General features: G+C 44.1%; 1 protein-coding gene across 1 annotated transcript in view; it reads right to left on the reverse strand.

Annotated features, from left to right (window-relative positions):
* TRPC7 (transient receptor potential cation channel subfamily C member 7) overlaps window positions 1-25,353 on the reverse strand; it is a 146,504-nt gene that overhangs the window by 37,464 nt on the left and 83,687 nt on the right. The window contains exons 4-5 of the mRNA XM_059174643.1: window positions 18,497-18,661; window positions 10,111-10,327 (exon numbers count right to left, since the gene is read on the reverse strand). Of these exons, the coding sequence (XP_059030626.1) occupies window positions 10,111-10,327; window positions 18,497-18,661 (382 nt within the window). The remainder of the gene's footprint in view (window positions 1-10,110; window positions 10,328-18,496; window positions 18,662-25,353) is intronic.

Here is a 25,353-nt window from a genome sequence, read left to right on the forward strand (position 1 = left end):
AAGCATGGCTGACTTGGTCACAGGCCCCCATTTGGCCGCACTGGATTGTGTCTCCTCTGCCCTGGGATAGTTTGAATCAGAGATTTCCCTTTTTTTGGTGAAAGTAGTTTGTTACATAGGAGGAATTGAAACAAAATGTGTCTCTAAGGAGAAAAGTAATTTGAGAGCGTCTGTTCAGAGGGGTTGTGGCTTTGTTTTTTTGAAATAGCTTCTAAGATTTGCATGTCTGTATCACATCAGAGGCTGCGCAGTAGGAAATATCCCAAAACATTGCAGGTCTGTTTACAAGACACCCCCAGTACCCACCTTGCTTTTTTTTTTTTTTTTTTCCTTTACAAAACACCCTTCTCAAGCTTACCATTTTAAAATTTGTATGGTAATTCAGTGGAGTAATAATTTTCTTAACACTGAAATTACTTTCAATTGTGCCAGTTCGAATAGATATTTTAGGAATGTTTTTAGAAAAACCATTATGGGCTGGAAGAAGTAATGTTTATTGCTCTTGGCTACCCTCAGATTAAAATTCCTGATGTCTCAGTGGAAGTGCTTTCAGCTGGGTACTAGCACAGCTGCAGGCTATCACTTAGGGCTGTCACTGGCCTGAATTCAGGAAGCCCTGGGTTCAGGTTCTGGCTTTGGCCACTTCCTGGGTGTGTGACTTTAAAAAAAATCCCTTGATTTTCTTGGAGTTTTGGGGTTATTTCAAGTACCAAAATCTCTATGAATCTGAAATGCAAATTGTTTATAGAAAACGGACTTTTTTGACCAGGATAAGTAGCTCCTCATTGGGCATTGCAAATCATTTCCTCCATAGTCAAATGCCCTTGTCAGTTTTAGTAGATTTAAATATTAACTCAACCAAGCTAATTTAAATTATTCTAAGGCTGTGAGTAAAAGTAGCATGGGCCCAAGGGTTTGAACAGCAGGAATGCTTAATGAAAAAAAGAAACGTGAAATTAAGTACTTTAGTGAGTGAAATTAGGCCCCTTGCTTCTAACGGGGTGAGGATGGTTCAGCCATTTCTATCCATGCTGGAATATGATGGTCTCTTGCCTCCAGCTTGTCAGTCAGAGGAGTGTTTAGAGCCCAGGGATTCAGGTGTAAGGATGCTTGGCACTGGAGCCTCTTTCAGGCAAAATCCCCTTCACTCTGGGATGCCCTGAAGTCCAGAGGATAAGGTCACTGATAATTAGTGCGGGTGGCTGACAGTGGAATGGGCTGGGAAGCCTTGGGGGAAAGGAGTAGCTTCTTTTGGGCGGGTTCTGAATAAGGGCTGCAGAGATGAAGTTTGTCAGCTCAAAAGGTGGCTCACGCCCATCCCAGCTTCAGATGCTGTTCTGCAGGGATCTCTCGTCAGAATCCTGTGAGCCTTAACTATGCACATTCTGTAAGTGGTCCTGACCCCAAGGCATCCTCTGCTCTGTCCCCAGGTCCTCAGCAGAGCAGACTTCAGAGACCACCTCCTGGGAGGCCTGTGGGTCCTTTCAGGTCAGCCTCTCATTATTGGGCCAAAAGGAGGTGTTCTGTGAACTTACAGGAGGGAGAATATGCCCTCAAGCTGTGACATCCAAATATTGTCTCAGTGGCAGGTCATTTGTGACAATTCTGGGCCTCATACATATTTGGGATTCAGTTGTTTTCCAGGCAGGAAAATGATATTAATAGATTAAAGCATTTCTGAACAAAGCTCTCCCTCTTTCTCTTCTTTCATTTTAGTACTTAGCAAGGCACTGTGCTGAGCACTCGAGCAACAGCAAACCTTTCTCATGGTCTGATAGCTGGTTAAACTGTAATCAGCTCCGCCTTACAGGTGAAAAGGCTTGTGTACCAAGATGGCAAGTACGTTGTTCAAAGGCACACAGGCACTGCAGGGCCCTTGCTCTCCACTGGGCTGTCACCTACCATGCCCTCTCCTGGGCACAAGCGTACTCTTCCTGGCTGGGAAATCATCCACCCACTTAATAGACACTGTTGAGTGCTGACCCAGAGCCAGCCACTGTTCTGGGGACACCACGACCAAGACCAGTCTATCTCTGGAGACAGATGCATCACAAGCCATCATGAATGTTTCTGGGTGACAGATGCTGTAATGAAAATGCCTGGGGATTGTTTGTGGAGAGGCAGCGATCAGAGCAGTCAGTGTTATAATCATGAGCGTCAGCAGAGTTTCTGGAACCACTTGTATTTGTTCACTGACGGAGTGAATTCTTGGAGGAGGGGACACTTGGTGTGAGGTAGCAGGGGCTAGCCAGGTGACGGAGGGGCTGGCCAAGTGTTCCAGATAGTGGCTGCGGAAGTGTGGGAGGATGGGCTCTTCCAGGGGACTTGAAGAGGTTGAGTGTGGCTCAAGATTCAGGGTGTGGGCCTGGAGATTGTTAGCAGAGAAGGTTAGTGAAGGCCCAGTAGACCCTCAGTAGCTTTTGTACAGGCCATGAGGGGGAGACTGGGCTTCACGTGGAGCGGCTGGACAGTCCCTAAAGGTGATAAGCAGAGCAGATGCCTAGTCTCACTTGTAGGGAGAAACTTTGGAAAGTTGACTGGAATCGTCTGCTTGAAAATGGATCTGACAAAGTGAGGAAATAATCAAAAGAATGAATTAGGTGAGGAACCCAGCCCATAGGCTTTTATAAGTTCAGTCTTCCCAAACTTCACTGTGTGATCCTGGAGCTAAGACTTAGCACCTCCCTTGAAGAGTTTATAACCCTGGGTGGGTTGGGTGAGGGAGACCTTGAGCCTCACATTTTACACATGTAAAAATTGAAAGTCAGGCAGGCAGGGCCACGAAGGGTTTCCTGACACCCAGTCACAAGTACTCTGTAGCCTTTTAAGTGTATTTTCCTATTCCCTGGGCATTCACATCTCCACTCCACTGGCAATACCGGGAAGTCCGTTTAAGAAAACACTGCCGCGTTCTAAGAGCGGTACAGAATGTGTCTTCAGATGTGAGTCTGTTCCTAGATGGAGAAATGGCATGCATTGTGCAGAGACTTCCTGCCCTCCAAGCCTGATGGCTTTCTGGGAACTACTCATGTTACATCATCCTCTGATGAGTGTCTCTGGGGCCACAGTCTCCCTATTATAAGCTCTTAAAACTACCCCAGAGTTGCTGCTGATATAGTCAAGAAAGAGGTTCCTGTGGTATGAACTGATCCTGGAGGTTCTCTAGGCTGCAAGGAGTGATGGTCCCTGGTTTCCAGAGTCCTCCCAATGCAGCTCATTTGACAGCACTTACACAGCGTAACAAATCTACTAGCAAATTTATCCCTCCTTCCTCTTGTACTATTCTTTTCCTTTCCTTAATACTGTGTCCTGGCTTTTCTTCTGTCTCTGGGTTTGTCTTCTCAACCTCCTTATGCCCTGCTACCCCCATCCTTGAATCTCTTGGATTGACAATCTAGGATTTTCCATAAATTCTGTAGGTAATCAATTAAAGCATTTGGAGTAAAGGAAGAATATATTTCTAAGTGAGTTTGACCTTTACACAGAACTGTACAGTAGAAGAGAAACAACCTACATGCCTAGTATGAGGAGAGGCTTGGGGAAATAGGTTAGAGTATTGTCACACGATGTGGCTGTTGGAAGTGGTCATTGGGAAAACCACATGGCTAGATGGAGAGAGGGATAACAAAATATGAAGAGTCAACTACAAATTTATATGATTACAGAAATGTTAATATTAATAGAGACAGAAAGTAACAAAAGAAAGCACATAGTTTGCTTAGCAGTGTTAGCTGTTAGGAAGAAAAGGAGCCTGGGGAATAGGACAGTCAGGGTGGAGGAACTTGTGGCTTTAAATAGGTTGGTTTAAAAACACCTCACTTTGAAGATTTTTTGAGCAGGGACCTGAGGAGGTGAGGAAATGAGCCATGCACTGTGGGAAGAACACTCAGGCAGAGGGGACAGCCCCCGCAGAGGCTCTGAGGTAGAAACAGTGTGCAGCAAGAAAGCCAGTGGGCTGTGAGGTGGGAAATGGTGGGACTTGAAGTCACAGAGATGGCGTGGAGAGGTGGAGGGCATTGTAGGCCATTATAAGGGCATTGGTGTCACTCTGAGAGAGATGGGAAGCCACAAAAGAGTTTTGAGGCAAAGAGGGACAAACCTGATTGAATTTTTAAATGGATCACTCTAGCTCCTGGCCTGAGAATGTACTGAGGCCTGGTGATGGGGAAGACAGAAGCAGGCCACCCAGAGAAGGCCGTTCACCTTTTTGTGGCCAAGGTCATCCATGAAGGGAGCAGGTTGGACGTGCAAGGGTCCTGAGGTTCTTTTCAGCCCTAGGGCAGCTTCTGGTAGAGAGGGAGTAGTAGTGTTCTTATAATCAATCTGTCTATAGTCCCTCATTTATGAGTATGATACATTCTGGGAGAAGAGATTGTGCTACTCTGTATCCAGCTGATCAGGGTCTGCCTGGCAGAGTAGAATTTGAAAATTCTGTCAGTAGGGGCCTCATGCCACTTAAAGCCCCTCCATGTCTGAGCAGAGGGTAGATCAGACTGTAGACTTCAGGGCATGCCAGTAGCGCACACAGTGTTTGAGAGCTTTCTCTCAAAGATTAGTATTACCCTGTAGTAAGTAAAGAGCTCCAGAATGTATTCAGGGATAAGATAATGTTAATTGTATTTTACAGCTGTTTCCCCAGTATCTGGCACAGTGCCTGATGTTTAGTATAATGCCTAATAACTAGAAAATATATGTTGAGAAAAGAATTGAGAGAGTAAAAGAAATATCCAAAAACTTCCACGTTGCTCCCCCACTGTATCTGGCAAGCCCCCTGCTCTGTGGCCTCCCCTCCAGCTTTCCTCCCGGTACAGTGGGTGAGAGTCCACAGTCCTGCTAAGTCCAGGTCCTCCACCAGTGTCCTGGATCTCGTCCCCTGTGGCTACTCAGGAACTTAGCTTCCAGATTCAGTGGTGAGGTCTTAGGCCTCATGTTAGTTGATCTGTCAGCATTCGTTGGAAGTCGTCACTTCCTGGTTCTCGACCCAGTTACTTTGATTGCCTTCAACACCACTCTCTTGGCTCTTCTCTTATCTAATCTTCACTGGAGACTTCTCATCTTTCCATCCTTAAGTATCCTTGTGCTTCAGGACTTGGTCCTCAGTTTGTCTGACCATATTCGCAGTTGGGGTGATTGCACACTTAATTTACATTAAGTACACTGTCATTCTCATACTTGTCTTCAGCCCCAGCCTCTCCTTATGTGCTTATGGACTTCAGACATGCATATCCAAGTGCTGCTTGACATTTCCACTTGGACATCTAATAGGTGTCAAACAGAACTCTTGATTTCCTCTCCTTCCTCTCTGAACTGCTCCTCCCCGGGTCTTTTCTGTTGCTGTGAAAGACTCTAGCATACCATCACTTGAGCTAAAACACATGGAATTTTCCTTGACTGCTCTCTCTCTCTCTCTCTCTCTCACACCCTACACCAAGTCTGATAGTAAATATTATTGATTTTACAGAATGTAAATCACGATGTACCACCTCCTCAAAGCAAACCATTTCCTATGTACATTAGTGCAGTGGCCTCCTGACGGCTCTCCTTGCTTCTGTTCTTGTTCCTGACTTCTCTGCCTTGTACATAGCAGCCAGCAAGTCATTAACAACTTCAGTCATAGGATGTCACTTCTGTGCTCAGAACCTTCCAGTGGTTTCTTATCACAGTCAGAATAAAATAAAAATTGTGTACCATGGCCTGAAAGGCCTTGTGTGATCCAGCTCTGCCTGTCCCTCTGAGTTCATCTCTGTTCTCCTCTTTCACTACACTCCAGCCTCACCAATTTTCCTGAATCCAAGCCTTTATCACATACTGATCCTTCTGTCTGGAATGCTTTTCACCCACATGTGTACAAAGCTTTCTTCCTCTCTTCTTTTAGGTCTCTGATCAGATTTCATCTTGTCAGAGTAGGGAGATGGGAATGCATGTTCCTACTGTTGAGCTCTTTTGAGAAGGTAAACTTTGAACAGAGACCTGAAGGAAGAGAGAAAGCAAGCTACACAGGTCATTATCCAACTAGTCTCTTCAATCAGAGCAATGGAGTACTGACTAGAAATTTGGGGGTATGAAAAAAATCATTAACTTTCTTTTACGTTTGTGGTTCTGTTTTAGAAAAGAAGTTCTGGTTTCTATTACCAGCCATGATGGGTAATAAACTGAAAAAGAGAAAAAGAAAAAAAGAAACCATCCGCAGGCACTGAAAACAGATATTCCTTCAGCAAGATAAGCCACTTGAACATCAGGTCTTTCTTTATGGAGACACATTCCAGTCTGTAGTGCATGGAGTGGAATCCCAGAAGCATGAAAGGCAGTCCCACAGAGTTAAAGAGACAGAGACTGGGAGCGCCTGGGTGCCTCAGTGGGTTAAGCCTTTGCTTTCGGCTCAGGCCATGATCTCAGGGTCCTGGGATGGAGCCCTGCACCCGGCTTTCTGCTCAGCAGGGAGCCTGCTCCCCGCCTCCCACCTCCGCCTGCCTCTCTGCCCACTTGTGACCTCTATCTGTCAAATAAATAAAATCTTAAAAAAAAAAAGACAAAGACTAGAGTTCAGGAAGGCAGAGGTGATCAGATGTTGTGTGGTCGAGTTTCAGAGAGAAGGGTACTGTGCAAACCAAAAACAGAACCACAAATAAAGTCCAGAAAATTATGTATGGGTCTTTTTGGATATTTCCCAAACACTAAGTTATAAGTACCCAGAGTAAAACTCCACAAACAGCAGCCAGAGAGCCCCAAGCTGAATATTCTCAGAGCTCACCCACAGTGGAGAGATTTGAGCTCACACCATCCAGAATTGAAATTCTTTGTTGATTATCCAGGGCATGTAGTAGAGACCACAGATGTGTGTCTCTGTAGCACAAGAATAACCAATCTTTATGGTTAAATTTCTCCAGATTCACTCTAAGAAACTTGAAAAGCCCTGAGCTGGGTCGCCTCAGTGGCTCAGTTGGTTAAGCATCTGCCTTTGGCTGGGGTCATGATCTCAGGGTCCTGGGATGGAGCTGCTCAGCATGGGGCTCCCTGCTCAGCAGAGAGCCTACTTATCCCTCTCCCACTGCTCCTGCTTGTGTTCCCTCTCTTGTGTCTCTCTCTTTCTCTGTCAGATAAAAAAAAAAAAAAAAAAAAAAGCCCTGAAATCATCTGCAGGTAATTTAACAGCTTGTCAGAGTAAAGCCAAATGCTCTTCCAAGGAAGACAACAAAGTCTGGATGTTCAACAACATAACCTAGGAAGTGCCTTTCATTCAGTCAGAAATGACTAACCCACCGAGACACATGTGATCCATGTCAGGAGAGAGATTAGGTAGAGAAAGGTAACCCAGAAATGACAGAGATGATGGAATTAGGAGTTAAGGATTTTATAACAGTTACTGTAAGTATGCACCGTATGTTTATGGATTTAAAGGAAAATGAAAGCTTCATGAAGAAGGAAATGAAAGGTAAAAAGAGGGCCAAATGGAATTTCAAGCATTGAAAAATATAATATCTGAAAGGAAAAGTTCACTGGTTAGGGATTAAAATCACAGACAATGCAGAAGAATTCTCCATGAACCTGAAGCACAGAGAGAAAAAAAATTGGAAAAAAGAAAAACAACTTATCTTAGTGATACACATAAAAATGTTTATGGGTGAAATATGATATCTGAGATTAGCTTTAGAATGCTACATGTTGGGGGAAGGGAACTGGGGAAACCATAGATGACACAAAAATTAGCCATGTCTTGCTAATTTTTGAGCATGAGAGATTGGTTCATAGGATTTATTGTACTCTTCTCTTGATTTTTTCACATTTCTTGAAATGATTCATAATAAAACGCTTGAAAATTTACCTAAATAAGAAAAATTAATTAGAATCTTTCTTCCATCCGAAATATACCAGGAAATAGGTCAATGAGAAACCCTTCCCTCCTCCCTACTTTTCATGTAAGGGTCTTAAAAACTCAGCTGTGTTTTGATGGGTGGGAACTGGGACTAGGCTATAGACATTGGGTCCTCTGCAGCTGGAGAGAAATGTTTCCTCCTAGAACAGTGCCCTGACATCCAGGAAGAGAAATAGGGGTCAAGAGGAAGTCTGCTTCAGTAAGAGCCATGGACATGGCATAGCTCTCTCACTCAGGGCAAGTGTGGTTGCACTCACCACAGTCTCCTCCCTGGGGGCTGGGTGGGGAAATGCAGTGGGTGAGTGATGGGGCCATAAATATTCTTATGTTTTTATCCAATAAGCCTAACGTGTGAGTTATGGGTGTTCTGTTTTGTTTTAATCTGTGTCGTAGTTAGTTTGGGCTGCTCTAATAAAATACCACAGGCTGAGTGGCATGTAGACAAGAGAAATTTATTTCTCACAGTTTTGGAGGTTGGAGGTCTGACATCAGGATGCCAGCGTATTTGGGTTCTGGTGAGAGCCCTCTTGTGGGTTACAGACTGCTTGTTGTACCCTCACATGGCCAAGAGAAAGAGAGAGAGAGAGAGAGAGAGAGAGCGCGCACGCGCGTGTGCATGAGTTCTCCCCAAGGCTCTTCTATAAGGGCACGTATCCCATTCATCAGCATTCTGTCCTCATGACCCCATAGGACCTACCTCCTAATACCCTCACATTGGGGTTAGCGTTTTCACATATGGATTTGGGGCTGTACAAACTTTCCATCCCCTGCAGTGTTAGGATTAGGATAGATTCTGAACTGTGAAAGTCAGGCCACCAGAAGTCACTCCGCCACAGGCTTTAATGTCTCCTTACAACTTTAGTGCCAGTGACTCTCCTAAGTGAGCCTCTGGTCAGAGACTGGCTGGTTGATGAAAAGCCTTTGGGAAGCATGCTCTCCTGCTTCTTTCCTTTGGATCAAACCATTCTTCTCATCTCCCTCTTCCTATTTAGAGACCCACCTCAGAAACCATAGGCCCCCTTGTTCTCAGCTTGGGCATCTAGGATGTTCTCACATGGTTCAACCATTGTGGCTCTCTTAGGCTCTCTCATTTAACTGCAGTGGGCCATGGGTTGGGCCATTTTCAAGTACTTGTTCTTTTGTGATTTGTTGCTTGAAGGCACAGACACTGTGACCCTGTGTACATTTTGACTCAGTGCTCAGTGTTTATTAACATAAACCTAGTGAAAATTATACCATTATTGAATTTTTGTGAAGAAAGCAAAATCTGGGGTACGTACCATTAGGGCAGTTTAATTAGTAGCGTACATCTTGATACTCCAGAGATAACATTTTTCAGTTCTCTTTTCAGTTTTGCTTTGTTTAAAACATTCTCATCACATTCATATCTTTTTGGTGTACATGTTATAATCTATTGATCAGGTTTTAGTTATGTGCAGTGTCACCAATGTTAACTTACACAGTTTTTCATTTTTTTTCCCACCAAGTCTGATTTTTTCCCTACCAAATAGTTTTGCAGGTTTTAGTTTTAGAAAAGCCTGTATCCCATTTTGCCTGTACAGTTTTAGCTTTTACCATTTTAGTTTGTCTTGTTTGTTCCTCTTCATAATAGTTCTTATAAAGTGGATAAAAGAGAGATGTTCTTTCTTAGCTGGACAGTGGGGAAATTGGGAAAATTTCCTTGGCACTTTTAGTGGCAGACCTTCGCAGCACAGAGCATTACCACAAAAAGGAATGTCACAGCTTCATGGTGTTCATTAACACAAATAATGAGAAAGTGTAGCTCCCCTAGCTTCTTAGATTTCTGTTTTTCATCTACATTCTACTGTACATTAGTATTCAGTGATAAAAAATATCATTTAAGCTATGCAATTTTATGCTCTTTTCTGGAAGTAGACCTTGATTTCCTAAGGCCTCTAGTAGACTGTAGTTAAATGATCAAAATATGTTTTCCCATGCAAGGCTGCCTTACAAACATTTTTCAGTACATGTATAATGAAAAGCACGTAGCAAATTTCCTCCAAACATCTCCTTCCAATATTGGGATTCCTGTTAAAGGCTCGTGCATCTGATACACCAGCATATATAGAAGCTGACTCTGCCTTCTCTGTTGGTCATCTGCTCACCGTTTTGACTGCCAGAGTGCGCTCAAAAGGAGATGGAGAGGTTCAGAAGTCAGAGTTTAATTATGTCCTATTATTAGTAGGGGAGGAGAGAATAAAGGACAGAGTGCTTACCTAAGACCCACTTCATGATGAGCATTTCTGTCCAGGAGAATTGTGTGGTTTTCACTCTGAAGATCTGTTTCGGGTGGTCTGTGAAGGTTTCGTTGGGCAGGTTTTTAACGCCTTCAAAGCGGTCTGATGCATTCACAACTAGCAATCCCAAAAAGATTGTAAAAGAAACTGCATGGGCAACAAATTTCATGAAGGGGCTCCTCAGGGTTCTTCCTAGCTGGAAACAAAATATTTAGAAGACATATTAAACTGGCATCTGTAGGTGGGGACAGGTCTCTCTTTAAAATGCTTTGCTAAAGTTTAACGAGAGAATCCTCCATCATGGACAGAAGCTGCTAACTGAACTCAGACAACCTGTTCTCTTGCCCTTTCATTTGAGTGGCTCCTTAACCAGATATATCTCCTGTTGAATTAAGTTATTCCCATTTAGGAATTTCGTGGGAGTGGTATAAACAAGAGTAGAATACACTGATGTATTACCATGCTTTGACCTGCATGACTTTTCCCAGCCATGTGATAGGTGTCTTAGGCCATTCACATCTGGAAAAAGAATAGTCTCAGTAGAGTTCAGAATTAAAAAAAAAAAAACATATGTTGACTATGTTCTATTGCTCTTTGGTCCATTTTTCTGAGTTTTGTTTTTTCTATGATTTGTTTTCACTATTTCTTATATGTTGGTAAATTAAAGCTTTACAGTTCCCTCTGCTTTAGCCATATTCCAAGAAATTTTGACAGGTGGTATGTTCATTGATATTCAGTTATCAATATTTTACAGCTTCCCTTTGGATTTCATTTTTAAATCACAGGTTAATGTCCAGATGTAGAGGACTTTTTCCTCATACTTTGAAAAATTCCTTTTTCATTGCTGCATGTGTATAGATCATAGCCTCTTTGATACTACTCTAAAACTTACTGAGGTTTCCCTTGCGGCTCTGGTGCATAATTGAGTTGTGTGGTTGTTCCATGTGAGCCTGAAATGATCCAGAAGATACCCCATTAGGGAGCAAGTATTGGCCATATCTTCTTTGGCCCTGGTGTGCCATCCCAAGGCTACCTTGGTCTTTGAGGACTAAACTGTGGGCCATCCAGTGAGTCTTTTGACCCCTGTTAATGAGCTCATATGAGTCCCTTCTAGGACACAGCTATCACTTGCACCTAGGCACCAAATCCTACCCCTCACCCTGGTACACTAATCAGAAGAGAGCAAAGAGGGAAATCTTTTTTGAAGCCCAGAAAATTTCCTTCTCTAGAGCAGATGTTCACCTGTAGCTACTGTCTGGTTAATTGATGTTCACATTCGGCCTCATTCAGGAGTCCTAGAGTGAAATGTCATCTGGGAGATAGAGTATTGGTTCAGTAGGTGATCAATTTACAGGGATTTTTTGCAGGTAAAAGTTCCTAATTATGACTATATTCAATGTAATATTTATAAGTCCAATGGCTTGATAATGTTCTTTCAATATGCTTCGGCATGGTAATCATCCACTTTAATTATACTGATTGTTAGTGTAACATGGTTTATTATGATTCTAATACCGTAGAACCTATTGAAATTAAAAAAGTGATAATTTATATATATATATATATATTTTTTTTTTTTTTTCCCCAAAAACCCAATATCTCAGGTCTAGACATTAGGAATCCCTACTATGCTGGAAAAGACTTGTTTCAGTTCATTTGCATTGTTAGATGCCATATGACACTAAAGCTAGTGCCCAAAAAGCTGAAATTCTAGTTACCTAAAACCATGGAGCCTACAGACATTTTACAAATGGCCCTTCTTTGTGATGTTTGACTTCATTATCTACAAAATTGGATCATAGATTAATTCTGGCCATAGGTAGATACATTAAATTCAGAATGCACAGGTCAAATGTAAGGGCAAATAAAACATCTCACATAAATTAAGTAAGAAAACTGAATTCAACCATGTTTCATTTTGATTTATATGTCAAACTGTTAGTTTGAATTTTTCAACATTTTAGATGACTGCGTTTGAATCTAGAAGCCCCATTTCCCAGCCAGGTTGCTGGTGTACCCAGGAGACATCCTGAAATAGTCCCTGCTTCCTGTCTTGTCACCGTGTCCTAGTTGGGGTAGTGGTGAGAGGCGAGGGAAGGTAGAACTGACCATGGGTTGGGGAGTGGGGAAGGCTGAGCAGAAGGAAAGGGATGTCAGATCTCATGTATCCCAGCAGAGTCCCACAATTGTCAGAAAAAGCTGGGGACCATGGAGATGGACCCAAATCTTAAGGGACTAGTGGCCAGGTTTCCTGTCCTTTATCAGTGGGCTCTACGTGGTATCTTCTGATGACAACCTGGGTGAGGATACGGGGACACTGCTCCTCCTCCTCACACACAGGAGGCTCCTGATGCAGGATGCTGCACGCAGTTGAACCTGAGCTGGCCTTGGGATTCCCCAGAAGATGTGTTTGAGGCATTTACTGTTCTCTTTGTTACTTCCTTCAAGTTGTTATTGTCTGGCAGAAGTAGAGTCTGTAAAAATTACTGTAGCTACTGCAAATGTACCACAAAACCCTGATAAGACCCTATGGTCCTGTGGAAAGTGACCCTGGGTTGAGTTCCCACTTGATCTGGGCCATAGGGAGGAAAGCGAGGTTAGGTAGTAGTGCACCTTTCTTCCTCTTCTTCTGGGCTTGAAGACTCCTTTTTTTTTTTTTTTTTTAATCATTATTTTTTATTATGTTAGGTTAGTCACCATGCAGTATGTCATTAGTTTTTGATGTAGTGTTCCAAGACTTCTTTTTAACTGGTCAAACTTGGACAAAGTTCATTTGAGATCAAATCATTTCAATGGATTTCTTTCTTTTATTTTCCTTTTTTTTGGGGGGGGGGTTGATATTTCCTTTTTGTCTCACAAAAATAATTTTTGAAACAAATTACACCTGGGGAAAACTTCCTTCTTTTACAAGGCTACCAGGTAAGCTAAAAGAAAGGAGAAAAGTCAGCCAATATATGCCAGCAGCTCTTAGCTGGGGAATCATTAAAGCTGGGTCAAGGAATAACGTTCAGTATAAAAAAAGACAGTAGAGCTTAGGGAGATGTAGACCTTGGCCTGCTCTGCTCTTTGCTCACCAGTGCAAAACTGATGAGTCTGGACAATGGACTAAAGCACTTCCATCATTCCTTGGACCATATGAGCAGAGAACTGGTTATCTAGAAAGGCAGGCTTATAGTACCTCAGTGTCTAGCTCACCCCAAACCTCCTGGGAAATATGTGAATATGAGAGCAACTAAGTAGTTCTCTTGAATTAGCTGCAAACAAATAGATCAGAGGTGACCTTACACTGGTTAGCACACCTCTGTGTTCCCTGCTGCTGGGCTCTTAGCCCTTACCACAAGTGTAAGCTTCTAAATGGGGACCTGGTGGCCGCATGCCTGCGAGGTAGGTTGTTATCTGCAGGAGAGCACCCAGAGAGTGTTTCCACCCTGTCTCCACGGTCTCTTATCCCTAGATGCCACCCTCACTTGCCACCAGGTGCCAGTGGCCTCGAGGAAGGGCTCAGTGTAGAAGTTGGAAAGTGGAACGGAGGCAAACTTTGGATCAGGTGCTCCAAGAAAAAAACATGCACATCATCAAGGCCAGAGTGATTCTTAAATGTTAGAGATCCTAGTTAAATTAGGGGTAGGTTTCACTGTATGCTTCCTATAAAATTCTTACTCAAAATGTCTAATGCAGGGCTCAGCGATATTCCTTTCTTTGGGTAAGGCAGGAGGATGTTCCTTGGGTGTCTAATCTGGGCGTCCTCACATTGCCATGGGAATCCATCCTTTGTCCCATGGGCTGAAGAGGTGCTAAGTGATAGTGAACACTTGAAGGTAGGGTTTCTCAGAAAGAATACAGTTTGTCAGTCTTGTTTTCAACTCCTCCTTTCTGGAAAAGTCCTGCCACCTCTAAATTTCTGAACCAAGTCCTTTGCAAAGTGAAGTAGTCAGCAGTTAAGATGCTTAGATTCAGCATTGAAGGTTATAATGCTGCTGATGGATTAGAAAGGGTAGAAGAGCAGGTGTGCATGCATGCATGTGTATGTATGCATGTGCACATGCACACATGCTTGTACAATGGTTAAGGTCCAGTCTCTTGAGCTAGAGATCTTAGGTTTAAATCACAGCTCCATAGTTTGTGGCATTTAATCCCTTTATGTCTTAGTTTCTTCATCTGTAAAATGGGGATAAAATATAACTTTTCATGTAGGGTTGATGAAAGAAATGAATAATATGCACAAAACAGAGCAGCTCCTGGCACACAAGAAGCACTTACTATGTGGCACCAGAGAGCCTCAGGAAATACTCCTAAGGGGGAACATAAAAGAAACCCACCTGGCTCTTTTAAAGCTAATAGGCAAGACTCTGGAAAGTTGGAGCTTCACAGAGTCCTAATGCACTTCTGCTGTGAGCCTTTGGGGTGCTGTCTGTATGCACCATGATCCTGGGCCCTGGAGGGGGTAGAATAAATAAGCCAGCAGAGTTGGTCCTTCCTTTCAAAGTTGCTGATTTTCTGGTGGAGAGAGATGCCGGCCATCGCCTGTGCTAGGAAATCGATGGAGAGTTGGGGAGAGAATGTCACAGGGCTTAGACTGGGCTCGGATAGAAGCAATCTCTCTTCTAGTACCTTAACTGCTGTCCCAGCAGGGTGGCAGGTGATGGACTTTCCTTTTGGATTTGAGGGCAGATACTTTTGTTAACATAAGAGCAAAATATGCTCGATTTCCTGGCATGAATTTCCCCTCCATGACCATGCTTCAAAAATTATAGCATGATTGTATTTAATCTTGTGCTCTCTGGTAGAAGCAGATGAGGGGGACACACAGGCCTTTGGAGGCATTGTCTTCTCCTGGTCGGCCTTGGATCGCATGGCATGAAGACCCTTGTTTCAAACCATTTCAACTCTGACAAGGCAAAGCAGAGATCTTCCAAAGCTGCAGAGCTCCTCTACCTCCTCATGAGGTGTTTTGTTTGGCACAGGGCTTAGGGGCTGGGGTGTGGTAACTGACACTTTGGCATTCTTCATCTGAGAGTTATGTGGCAGTATATGGACTGAGGGCTTGTACCCTGCAAAGATACCAGGTAGTAGGCTGAAGCTATTTAGAGCTCTCCCTGCCTGAGTCCTGGGACTGAGTTATAAGGATAATTGAGCCATCAGGGTTAACATCATGGAGGAAATCAGTTTCACCTCTCACACCTTTACAATTAGAGTTTGTGTTGTTGCTCAATACGTTTACCATGCTGACTTCCTCCTTGATCCAACCCACTGTAGAGACCCCATTTGAGCCCATAAGGATTGCTGTTAACTCTTTCAGGTCTCAGATTTTAATAGGCAAACTACCTAAAGTATGAATCAGAATGGAATAACAAAGGGTGCAAAAGGGCATTGAGCCATAAAGGTCCTTTGACATCAGAGCTCTCCTTGAGAGGATAAGGAGCTCCATGGGTAAAGATCTACCTGATAGCAGCCATGAGGAGAGAACTCACCAGCTTCCCAGTGGGCTGCATGACCTCAGCCATGTTGAGAAATAATAGAAAAATATCACTGTTCACTTTATTGACCTTGACAGGCCTGTTCCAAGAGCCAGACCAGCCTTTGTTATCTTATGTACACATCTATGACTTGGTTACCCTCTTCAGCCACTGTATTAGTAATCTGTCAACTTCTGTTGACATCCTTGACCTTATCCTCTCCTTATTTAGCTGTCTTTCTCAGGGACCCTCAGAAATTTAAATAAAAATAGAATTGGCAGCTATGGGGATTCAATGGAAATAAATGACATCATTTTGTCAGGCCAATCAAGTAATTTTGGTGTTTCTAGGGGTCCCTAAATCAGGAGAACAACTATTCAATAAGTGGACCATTAAGTTGAAACAGAAACTTCAACATTTGTTAGACATTGTTGGATGTTAGCTGGTTGATGATGTTTTTATGAAAACATTAAGAAAAGAATATAAAGTTCTACTTTCTTTGAGGCAGGTGTCATAAGGGGGTTAGAATATGAAGTTCCTGGGATGACACTGGCTTTTTCATAGATGTATTACACAAGTATAAAGTGATCCCTTGGGAGAAGGGAGGCTAGCACATTAACAAATTTCTCCACTGTGCCCCTTTCCTTGGGAGGACCTTGTATTCTGGACCTCAGGAGCCTTTGGAGAGGGCTAGTTTCTTCACATGGAAGATATGACCCTTTATAATCCCCAGTATATAATATCTTTGCCAAATTTGAAAAGATTTCTTTTGTGGTGGTGAAAGGAAAGACTAAAAATATCTTGGCTGTTTTATCTGTCCTGTGACTGCTTCAGAGCAACTTTGACAACTAAAGTTTCCCTCCTTAATGAGGGAATCTTCCCTCAGAATAAGCAGTGCCACCAAGAATGATCTCATGCCATAGACTAAGACTTGTCATTCCAATGTGGACACACCCTCCAATGTGTTGAACTCAGACTTGCAGCCTAGAAAGTACCCAGAAGGCACAAGTGGCTTAATGGCCAGCCCATATTTATCTGTAGTGCTCTTTTTTTAGTCTTACTGGGAGCTCCGTGAGCACCAAATGTCAGAAGACATCTGTCTGAACAGAGGAGAGGAAGTCTCAGCCATTGGGCTAAATTTTCTTGAAACATTTCTTCCAGAATGTTCTAAAAGACAACTGTCAGTGTAACCCCTATGTTTCATGGTGGCATCAGTCTCTTGAATTTACTGGACCCCAAGAAAGTCCTCCCTCCCCCTCCCATGCAATTTTTGGGGGGGGTGCCATCACATCTGCATGATAGTGGCCAAGATGATTCTTCTTAGACCTACTGAAAATATGAAAAAATTTAGTCAACAACTGGAATAACATTTCTTCCTGAATATTTCCCTAGGCGACCAGGCAGGTGGAGGTAAACCAATTTGCTGGTATTGGCTAGTCTCACTTTTCTGGTAGCTGTCACATTTGGTTTTTAAAAACAAAAGTGAGGATTGTCATTGTTTTCTCTACCAAGTGGCTATTATTTTAATGAGTGACTGTCCTAAAAGTAGTTTGGGGCTCCTAGAGTATGGAGGTGAGTGTCCCTATCCATTGAGACTTTGGATGAAGTCAAGGATGTATTTCCAGTGTGAAAACCTGTGCCTAGAACCAATGACCTGCTCTAACCCAGCTTTAAATCTGGTTAGGCTTGTTTTACTCACTGTACTTTCTTCAGCTCATAATGAAAGATAGAAAAAATTGCCATCATTTACATGTGTATCATTTGGGGAATTCTGATTTAGAAATCCATGGCATGGCAGACTGTCAAAGAAACAAAATCTTCAGTAGATGTAAAGTTGAACACCACAAATACTCAGTTTGAGGACTTTTTAAGACCCATTTTACAGAAGGAGTCTGAGTCCTAATCTGTCTCTATGGTACACATCTTACTTGAAGGCAGTGAATTCACTGTGTATCTGGTAAGGTGGCCTCGTCAGCAGCCCTCAGGTCTTGGGCCCATCATCCTGGCATGAGTTCCCTCTTAGTGGAGTTGGCAAGAGGTTCTTTTTTTGTTAACCACATTAGCTGATCAGATTCCCTGTGGAATCATTTCTCCACAATTTTGTCCTGTAGTTGCTAACTCTTGCCTGAAGCTGGAGAGAGTGCTGTGGCTTTCTGTGGCCACAGAATTGTGGGCTGGGCTGTAGGGATGGTGGAGTGGGAAGTGGGGAAAGTTCCGTTCCCTCTGTTACCAGCAGGCAACAGACACTCCCCTTCCCTGTGAGAAAAGAGCCCAGCTCTGCGCCTTTCCAGCTCTCCCTCTCTTTCCTTTGTCTTTTCCTTCTTGCGACCCAATTAGCTGCCCATGTGGGCCAGAGCCTAATCAAAGAAGCCAGGGAAACTGGGACGATGTGGAGATGGGGCTGCAGAGCCCAGCGTGAGCTGCATTTGACTCTCAGTCTATTAGCTATTTCTCTTTTCTGAACCTACTTCATAAAGTATATGTGTCCTAATGTAATTGGGGGAGTGAAATCAGATCTTCCATGAAAAGGGGTTAGCCAAAAGAAAGTGCTCAATAATGTCGCCTATTCCTGTGATCATTATTGTGGTGATTACTGTGAGTGTAGAGGGCATGTCTAGGATATGGCATAATTAGAGGAGCAAAAGTGCCCGTATTTCCTCTCTCTTCCTTTACTGATCAGATTATGCCTCATGTATCTTAAATGTCCCAGATTATCACTTCTCTCTGCCTTAGAGAAATAATGGAAAAAAGCAGGTCTGTGTGGTTTCCTACTTTTGCTAAGTATCTCAAAACTCTTTTCTCTGGACACGGGAAACGCTCAGCCATTGCTCTGAGCCAGTGGTCTCCAGGTCATGCTAAGGAGAGAGAAGCAGTCACCGCAGACGACATGCACCTTAAGCAGTCTGTACCTTGCTGCACGGAGCAATCCAATAGGCTATGGCGAGAAAAGGGAGGCCTAGGGAGACTCCAAAGACAGCCAGGAATTTCACAGCGATAGACTGTTGACGTAAGCCTGAGAGATTTTCATACCACATGGTAAGCAATTGCTGCTGACAGTTAGGATGAGCAACGAACTGTAAAAACAAAACAAAAACAAAAACAAAACGCAAACAGGAAAATGGCATTGGTAGCACTTGAACAGTAGAGGACCTCTAAGTAGCTAGGGGCCACGCTGTTTTACCTGGGGCATAGCCTGATGCTAGGGCAGAGCAGCGCTTAGGTCCCTGGGGGGGTGGGAGGGGACCCTTCTGGCCTGAGGACGCTGGGTGTGGTGGCACTGTGCTCAGAGGCCTCCCAGGACTGGCTGCATCAGTGCTTGGCACTTATCTTGGGCAGAGTTCAGTTTCGAGGCAGCATGAGTCATGAGTGGAGCAGGAATGGGGTTCTGGAGTCCCACTTGGGTTTGAAATTTGCTCCTCTGTTTCCTAGCCATGTGACCTTGGGCCACATACGCAACTACTGTGAGCTTCGGTCTCGTTCATGAAACAGCCTGTTGTCTTTAGGATTAAGTGAGTTTGTAGAAGTGTTTCTCTCTCTTTTCCTGTACTGGCTAAGGAAAGGGCTTGCAGTGTTTCTAGAGGGCACGTTAAAACTGAGTATTTCCCCACTGGGCTTCTGTGGGGTCGGCTTGGGTGCATAGAACCTCCTGTGGCCTGCTAGAGCACTGACATGCCGTGTCCCTCGTGCGGCAGCTTCTCCCTGCTGCCTTCCTCCCTTCAGACTGCGCTGTCCTGATGTCTCGGTTATAAGACAGACCTCGGCTGGCCGTTTGGTATTGCGTGACCTCACCCCTTCTGGATATCCTTTATGGGGCTGGGCAGAGAACCCTGACTTAAACTGGCCTATCAGTCCCCTCACCTGGGCCTTTGAGACTGATGGACGGAGGCAGTTTCTTTATTTGCCAGGAGTTAACAAGTGATCTTGGGAGAGGTGGGCGGCCATGTTCCTCTGTGGACTAAGTGGCAAAACGAGCCAGGTAAAAAGAAAGAAGAATGATATTGGGCAGGAAAGAGTCTCAGATAGCATGTGCCCTCCCTGGGACCTGGCTCCACTCCGCAGACGTGGTATGTGGTACGTGGTACATGAGACACACTTCTCTTCATGCAGGGAGTCTTCCTTGTTCTGCTCTGTCCGGCAAGTTGGCTTGGGCTGCTGCAGCCGAACAGCCTTTCCCTGCAGATATTTGCTGCCATTTGGCCACGTGTTTAGTTGATTTTGAGTCTTGGTTAGTGGAAACGGGTATTAGGCAATATTTAAGTAAAATTTATGAGAATGAAGTTGACATTTTTACTCAAACTCTATTTTCCCCCTGAGAAAGGGGAGGAAGCCATTGAATGTTTTTGGTAGCCCTGCTCTTTGGCCCTGCTCAAGATGGCCCTGGGCAGACACGCTGGGCATTCTTCAAAGGGTCTGACTTTTCCTCTGATTACCCTGGAGCATAATATGCCAGTTGTCATCCCATTTGCCTCATTGGTATTGTGGGGACATGTGCAGTGGCATTAAGGGGACATGAGCAATGATTATGAGGAAATGTAAAACCATTTCCTTTTCATTATAAGAATAGTGTAAAACAATATTTTTAAAATACGTTTTAAAACATTCTCAGTGCAAACTGTAGCATGTTCTTATTTCCAGTTTCTGGGAACTCAAGGCAGCAGCCAGGTCATGTGTGAAGACACTATCAAAGTTTTATGTGGCCACGCGGCAACCCCTGATGATACCAGTCCTCAGACATTTGTGACAATGAAGCCTTTTTGGTAGCATTATTGGACCCATAGCAAGCACTGTGGTCTTTCCTTCTAAGATGAGTGCTGTGGATCCTCCTCAGCCTAGGGTGAGACTCGCCAGGCCAGCAGGTGACAGGATTTGCTGTGCCCTTTTTGACTCACAGCAGAGTAGAGCAAGCTACAGAAACCCATGTGGGTATTTTAGTAATGGCCAGCTTTCTGGGAGCCGAGGCCCATCAGAGGGATGGGGTGTGGGAAAGGGAGACAGTCAGTTTTGGTTTTTGACAGCCAGCCTTCTCTGGGTGCTGAAGGGATCTGCTTTGGAGAAACTCACAGTCTGATTAGAAGGGGGGACGTCTGCTCCTGAACTAGCACAAGACCATTTGGCTCACACTGTGGCTCCTTATGCTGTAGCTGCTCTGGAAGGACTCCAGGGCTGAGCCCCTCCATTGGTCTCTCTGTATCCTGGGAGAGAGTCCGCCTAAGCTTTTACTCCTGTCTCCTACAGATAAGTCGGCACAATAGATTCAGCAGTGGGGCTGGAAGGGAAGAAATGCTGAGGCAGAACACAATGGGGGCCATTTCCTCTCTCTCTTCTCTACCTCAGAGGAAGGCAGTGGTCACAACTAAAACAAGGGGGCTCTCTTGAGTCTTCTGATTAGACATGTGTTAATTTTTATAGCTGTAGTTCTTCCCCCATAATAAAACAACCCAGCTTCAAACACGATATTAATTTACAGACAGACTTTATAGTGTATGGATCCCAGAAAGCTGGCAGCAACTAACAGCTGAAACTCAGATTATTTATCTTTATATGGGCACTTTTCTATCCTCATGGTAGGCTTTGGAAATTCAGTGTGTAGCAAAGGAGTTTTTCCACTGTGCTTTTGAAGCACAGAGATATCATCTGTGATCGCAGGAAGACGAGAGCACCACGAGGATGCCATCAGGACACAACAGTCTAACCAAAAGGACACGCAGCTAGGGAACAAAGACAGGAACAATTCCTACAGGGTGAGGAGGGGGATGAGGAGGTGAACAGGGGAAGGATTTTCAGAAGTAGAGTCAGAAAGGAATGAGCGAAAGAAAAGCCCACAGCTAGACTAGAATGGGAACACAGTAAATCAGTGTTGTCCTGAGTTTGCTTTCTGTGGCATCTGGCTCACAAGAGGACGGATGACACCAGGGGCTTTGCCCAGGCCACTCTCACCCCAAACCATCATGGTCTGAGTGTGGTACACTTTTTATGGAGGTTCTTCACAGGAAGAACTGATGAGAACACCTCAGTTTTCTCAGCAGTGTGATTCCCACTCTTCATAGCAGGGAGTTGCTGATGGCCTGGGCCTGAGAATCTGTTATGTTGGGTTTATGTGAAGCTGAGTGGCCTCTTCAGAGAAAATCATTTTAGCCACGTCCACGATCAGACATGTGTAGAAAAAAATAAATCCAGCCACCTGGTGGACTGGGCAGAGAACTGGGGCAGGAGAGGGAAGGTGAGGCAAGTAAAGCTGCAGCTCTGAGCCAGTATCCCTACCATGGACAAGGAGATGGCTGGAAAACAGGAACCTAGAGTTAGGAGGGACTAGCAATCATGTGGCTGCCGGTTTTTGAGTCCATCTCATGCCAGTTATCCTAGTGGCTCATTTGACCAGCATTCATGGTTCATATAACAAATTATACCCAAAGCTAATTTTCTGTTAAGATCTCTTAAGCGTCTTGTTCCTTCTAGCCCTGGTGACATAGTGAGACTACAGTGCTGGCATATTGGCTTAGTCTTGGCTGTTATTCTGCTTTTATTTGATCTATGGGCTGTACTTTTCCTTTTGTAGCCCAAAGGAGAACCATTCCCTTTACTGTCTCCCTGCTTTATATTCACTCACAAGGAAATAGCTCATGTTGTAAGAGTACATAGTTGTTTAAGAGATCCAAACATTCCTTAACTAACTAACTAAACTAACTATTTTTAGGGCTGTCTCATGGCATGCTTGCGCCCTTGGACCAAGAGGCCCATTACAAGAGGGTCGAAGACTTTCCTCATGTAGGTTGGGTAAGGGCATGGACTGGTACCTGGCTTCCTGGGTTCAAGTCCCGGTCTTTCCACTTGCTGGCCCTATGCTCTCAAGTCATTGCCTTAGCGTCCCTCTTCTGGAAATGAAGATAATCATTAGGGTTAAGTAAGTTAGTATATGTAAAGTGCTTAGAATAGTACCTGGTAAATAGTAAGCGCTGTATTAGTATGCAATAAATAAAAGTAAGCCCATGACTCTGCTTTCCTTGCCCATTTTCTCTGTCCCTCTTCCTCTGTTTCTCTCTTCCTTTCTCCTACTCTCTACAGCTCTCCCTCACTCTCCTCTTTATTCTTGTCTGCACCTGGTGTGAGCAGACAGATTCTTGAAGTGTTGGTATCTCTGCAAAGAGCCATGTCCTCTCACATGGGTGAGGCCACTCCCTCTCTAGCCAGTCCCTCCTGTCCCACCCTCCACTGAAAGCGCAGCTTGATTTGTCCATGCAATTAGCTCCAAATGGGCTGGTCTCTGCTGGGTAGATAGGGTCACTATCAAGTGTATTCTGCACCCTGATACCCATCTACCAGTTGTAGAGCTCTCCATCTCTAAGGCACTCACTCCCTCCTCTCTACTGCCTTAGTGCCCCTTCTCTCTACTGCCTTAAAAGCTTTTCCTGCATTTTGCACTTTTCACAGGGAGGAACAGGGGACTACATTTGAGCTCAGAGGCTTTGAGACTGTGTGATTTCCATATCCTTTAAGCACAGGTTTTTCCCTCGGACACCAAGTCTCATTTATAGAGTGATGAGATGTGGGAATGCATAGTTTGATAAGCTGAAGAGTAACTTAGCTAGAACAAAATTTATAAAATCCAGTGCCTATAGATAAAAGGACTTTCTTTTATACAGATAAACCATCAGAGGGCCCAGGGATGGCCGATATGACTGTGTTCAAGATTTTCCACTTAGCTCAACACTGGCATTTGCTTATAGAAACCTGTTTTCCCTGGAAACTGTCTATGTACACAAAGGGAGAAAGACACTGTCTCAAGCTATAGTCACCAAGTGGCTTTTCTTAGTGTGGACCATCCATGGAAATTAGAATAATTCTGTGGTGCCATTTCTTGTTTGGAGCATCTCGTGGGATTGGGTTCAGTGGTGCTAATGTTTTTCTTTCCCATTCTGTCTAGGGAAAGCTCTCAAGTCTGGGAAGTTGAGGAGGGAAGAAGAGAAATTGAAGTGTCAGTCATTGACTGGTGGGTCATTTGTTTGTTCATTCACTTTGCAAATTTGTCCTTGGTGCTCTCTCTCACTGGGAACTGTGGCTAGCACTGGAAGTACAGAGAGAGCTTGCACTCCTTGTCCACCTAGAGCTCTCGGCCCTGTGGTTCTGAAAAACCTGTGGCCCTGTTCCACTTCCAGAACATGGAGTAACATACCCAGCTGGGTCTGGAGTAGGCCTTCCCTGACGGGTGAGTGGATAACACTGAACGATCATCCCACAAGTGGGTGTGCTTGGTGGCCTTTCTCTGTGAGACCCAATAGTGAGAGCCCCACAGCTCTGGCACAGCTAGTTGGCTTTGTCTCCACTGATGACTTTCAGCTTGCTTTTCTCTGTGCCAGCAGTTAGCAGATCGGTTGCATTCACAGGCTCTGAGGCTGGCCCAGGCAGGTTCAAATCCCAGATCTGCCATTTCCTAGCTGTGTGACTTTGGGCAAGCCACTTCTTGGCTCCTAGTTTCGTAGTCCAAGAGAGGTGTTGAGTGCCCCAAACATGGCCTGGCACTCAGTATTAAAGGTATTACTAGGGGCACTTGGGTGGCTCAGTCAGTTAATAAGCCTTTGCCTTTGGGCTCAGGTCATGATCTCAGGGTCCTGGGATTGAGCCCTGCATCGGGCTCTCTGCTCAGCAGGGAGCCTGCTTCCCACTCTCTCTGCCTGACTCTGCCTACTTGTGATCTCCCTCTCTCTCTCTGTCAAATAAATAAATAAAATCTTTAAAAAAATAAAAGGTATTACTGCTGGTGATGTTTTTATTACTACTTCTACTCCCCACCCCCCTACCCCAGGGATGTCTGAGTAGTTCTCTTGGCTCTTTTCCTTGCTGAGTTTATGCCATCAGCAGAGGACTGAGTAGCCATGGTGTTTTTAGATTCAAAAATTCCTGAAGAATTTAGTATGCTCGACTGTAATGGAAAAAAGCAGAAATTGCCATTGTTGTATTAAGTTTTAAATCAGTGGAGCGTTCTGGTATGGAACCAACATTGTCACCATGCTCATGGGACCTGTTTATTTAGCCTTGGTGCTCCCTCGTGGCCACCATAAGAGGGTAATCCAAGATAGTTCTGTGGATGGTGGTAGGAGTGAGAAAAGAAAGATGTGGGGCTTGGAACTCTGGATGGGGGATCCAAAAAATTATACCTATTTCAAGGAGCCTGTCAGCAGCGGCACCAAAGTAAAAAATTTGGAAGTCATGGCTTGAGTGTTTCTTGCTATTAATTATCAAGGACCTACTATATGAAGGAATTTTAGTTTTGTTAGCTATAATCTTCACAGTAACCCTCCAAAGAATGGATGTTTACACATCCTTGTATACCAATAAAGATGTGCTTTCCTCCCCATCTTGCAGGTAAGGGAGCAGAGGCTGAGTCACCTCAAGTTGCCCACAGTACCACTGCTAGAAACTGGTTCCAACTTGGGTCTTTCTGACTCCAAAGCCTGAGGTCTATGTAGTGCACTAAGCTCCTTCTGGAATGCTCTGGATCTGGTCAGCTTGAACTTTAGTTCTTTCTGGTCTTAGTTCTCTGTCATAAATAAAACAATAAAAAGCTAACATTTATTGAGCACTCATAGGGATTGGGCTTTGTGGTAAGCACATTACAAACATTTTCTCCTTGAATCCTTTTAACACAGTGAGGTAGAAATTGTTATGCTCATTATAAAGCTGATGGTACTATCACTGTTCACGTCTGACTCCAGAGTCAACATTCTTAACCATTTCCTTGTATTGCCTCTGCTGGGGGACATCTCCTGCA

The sequence above is a fragment of the Mustela lutreola genome, chromosome 5 (genome assembly GCF_030435805.1).
Source record: "Mustela lutreola isolate mMusLut2 chromosome 5, mMusLut2.pri, whole genome shotgun sequence".
Taxonomy (NCBI): Eukaryota; Metazoa; Chordata; class Mammalia; order Carnivora; family Mustelidae; genus Mustela; species Mustela lutreola.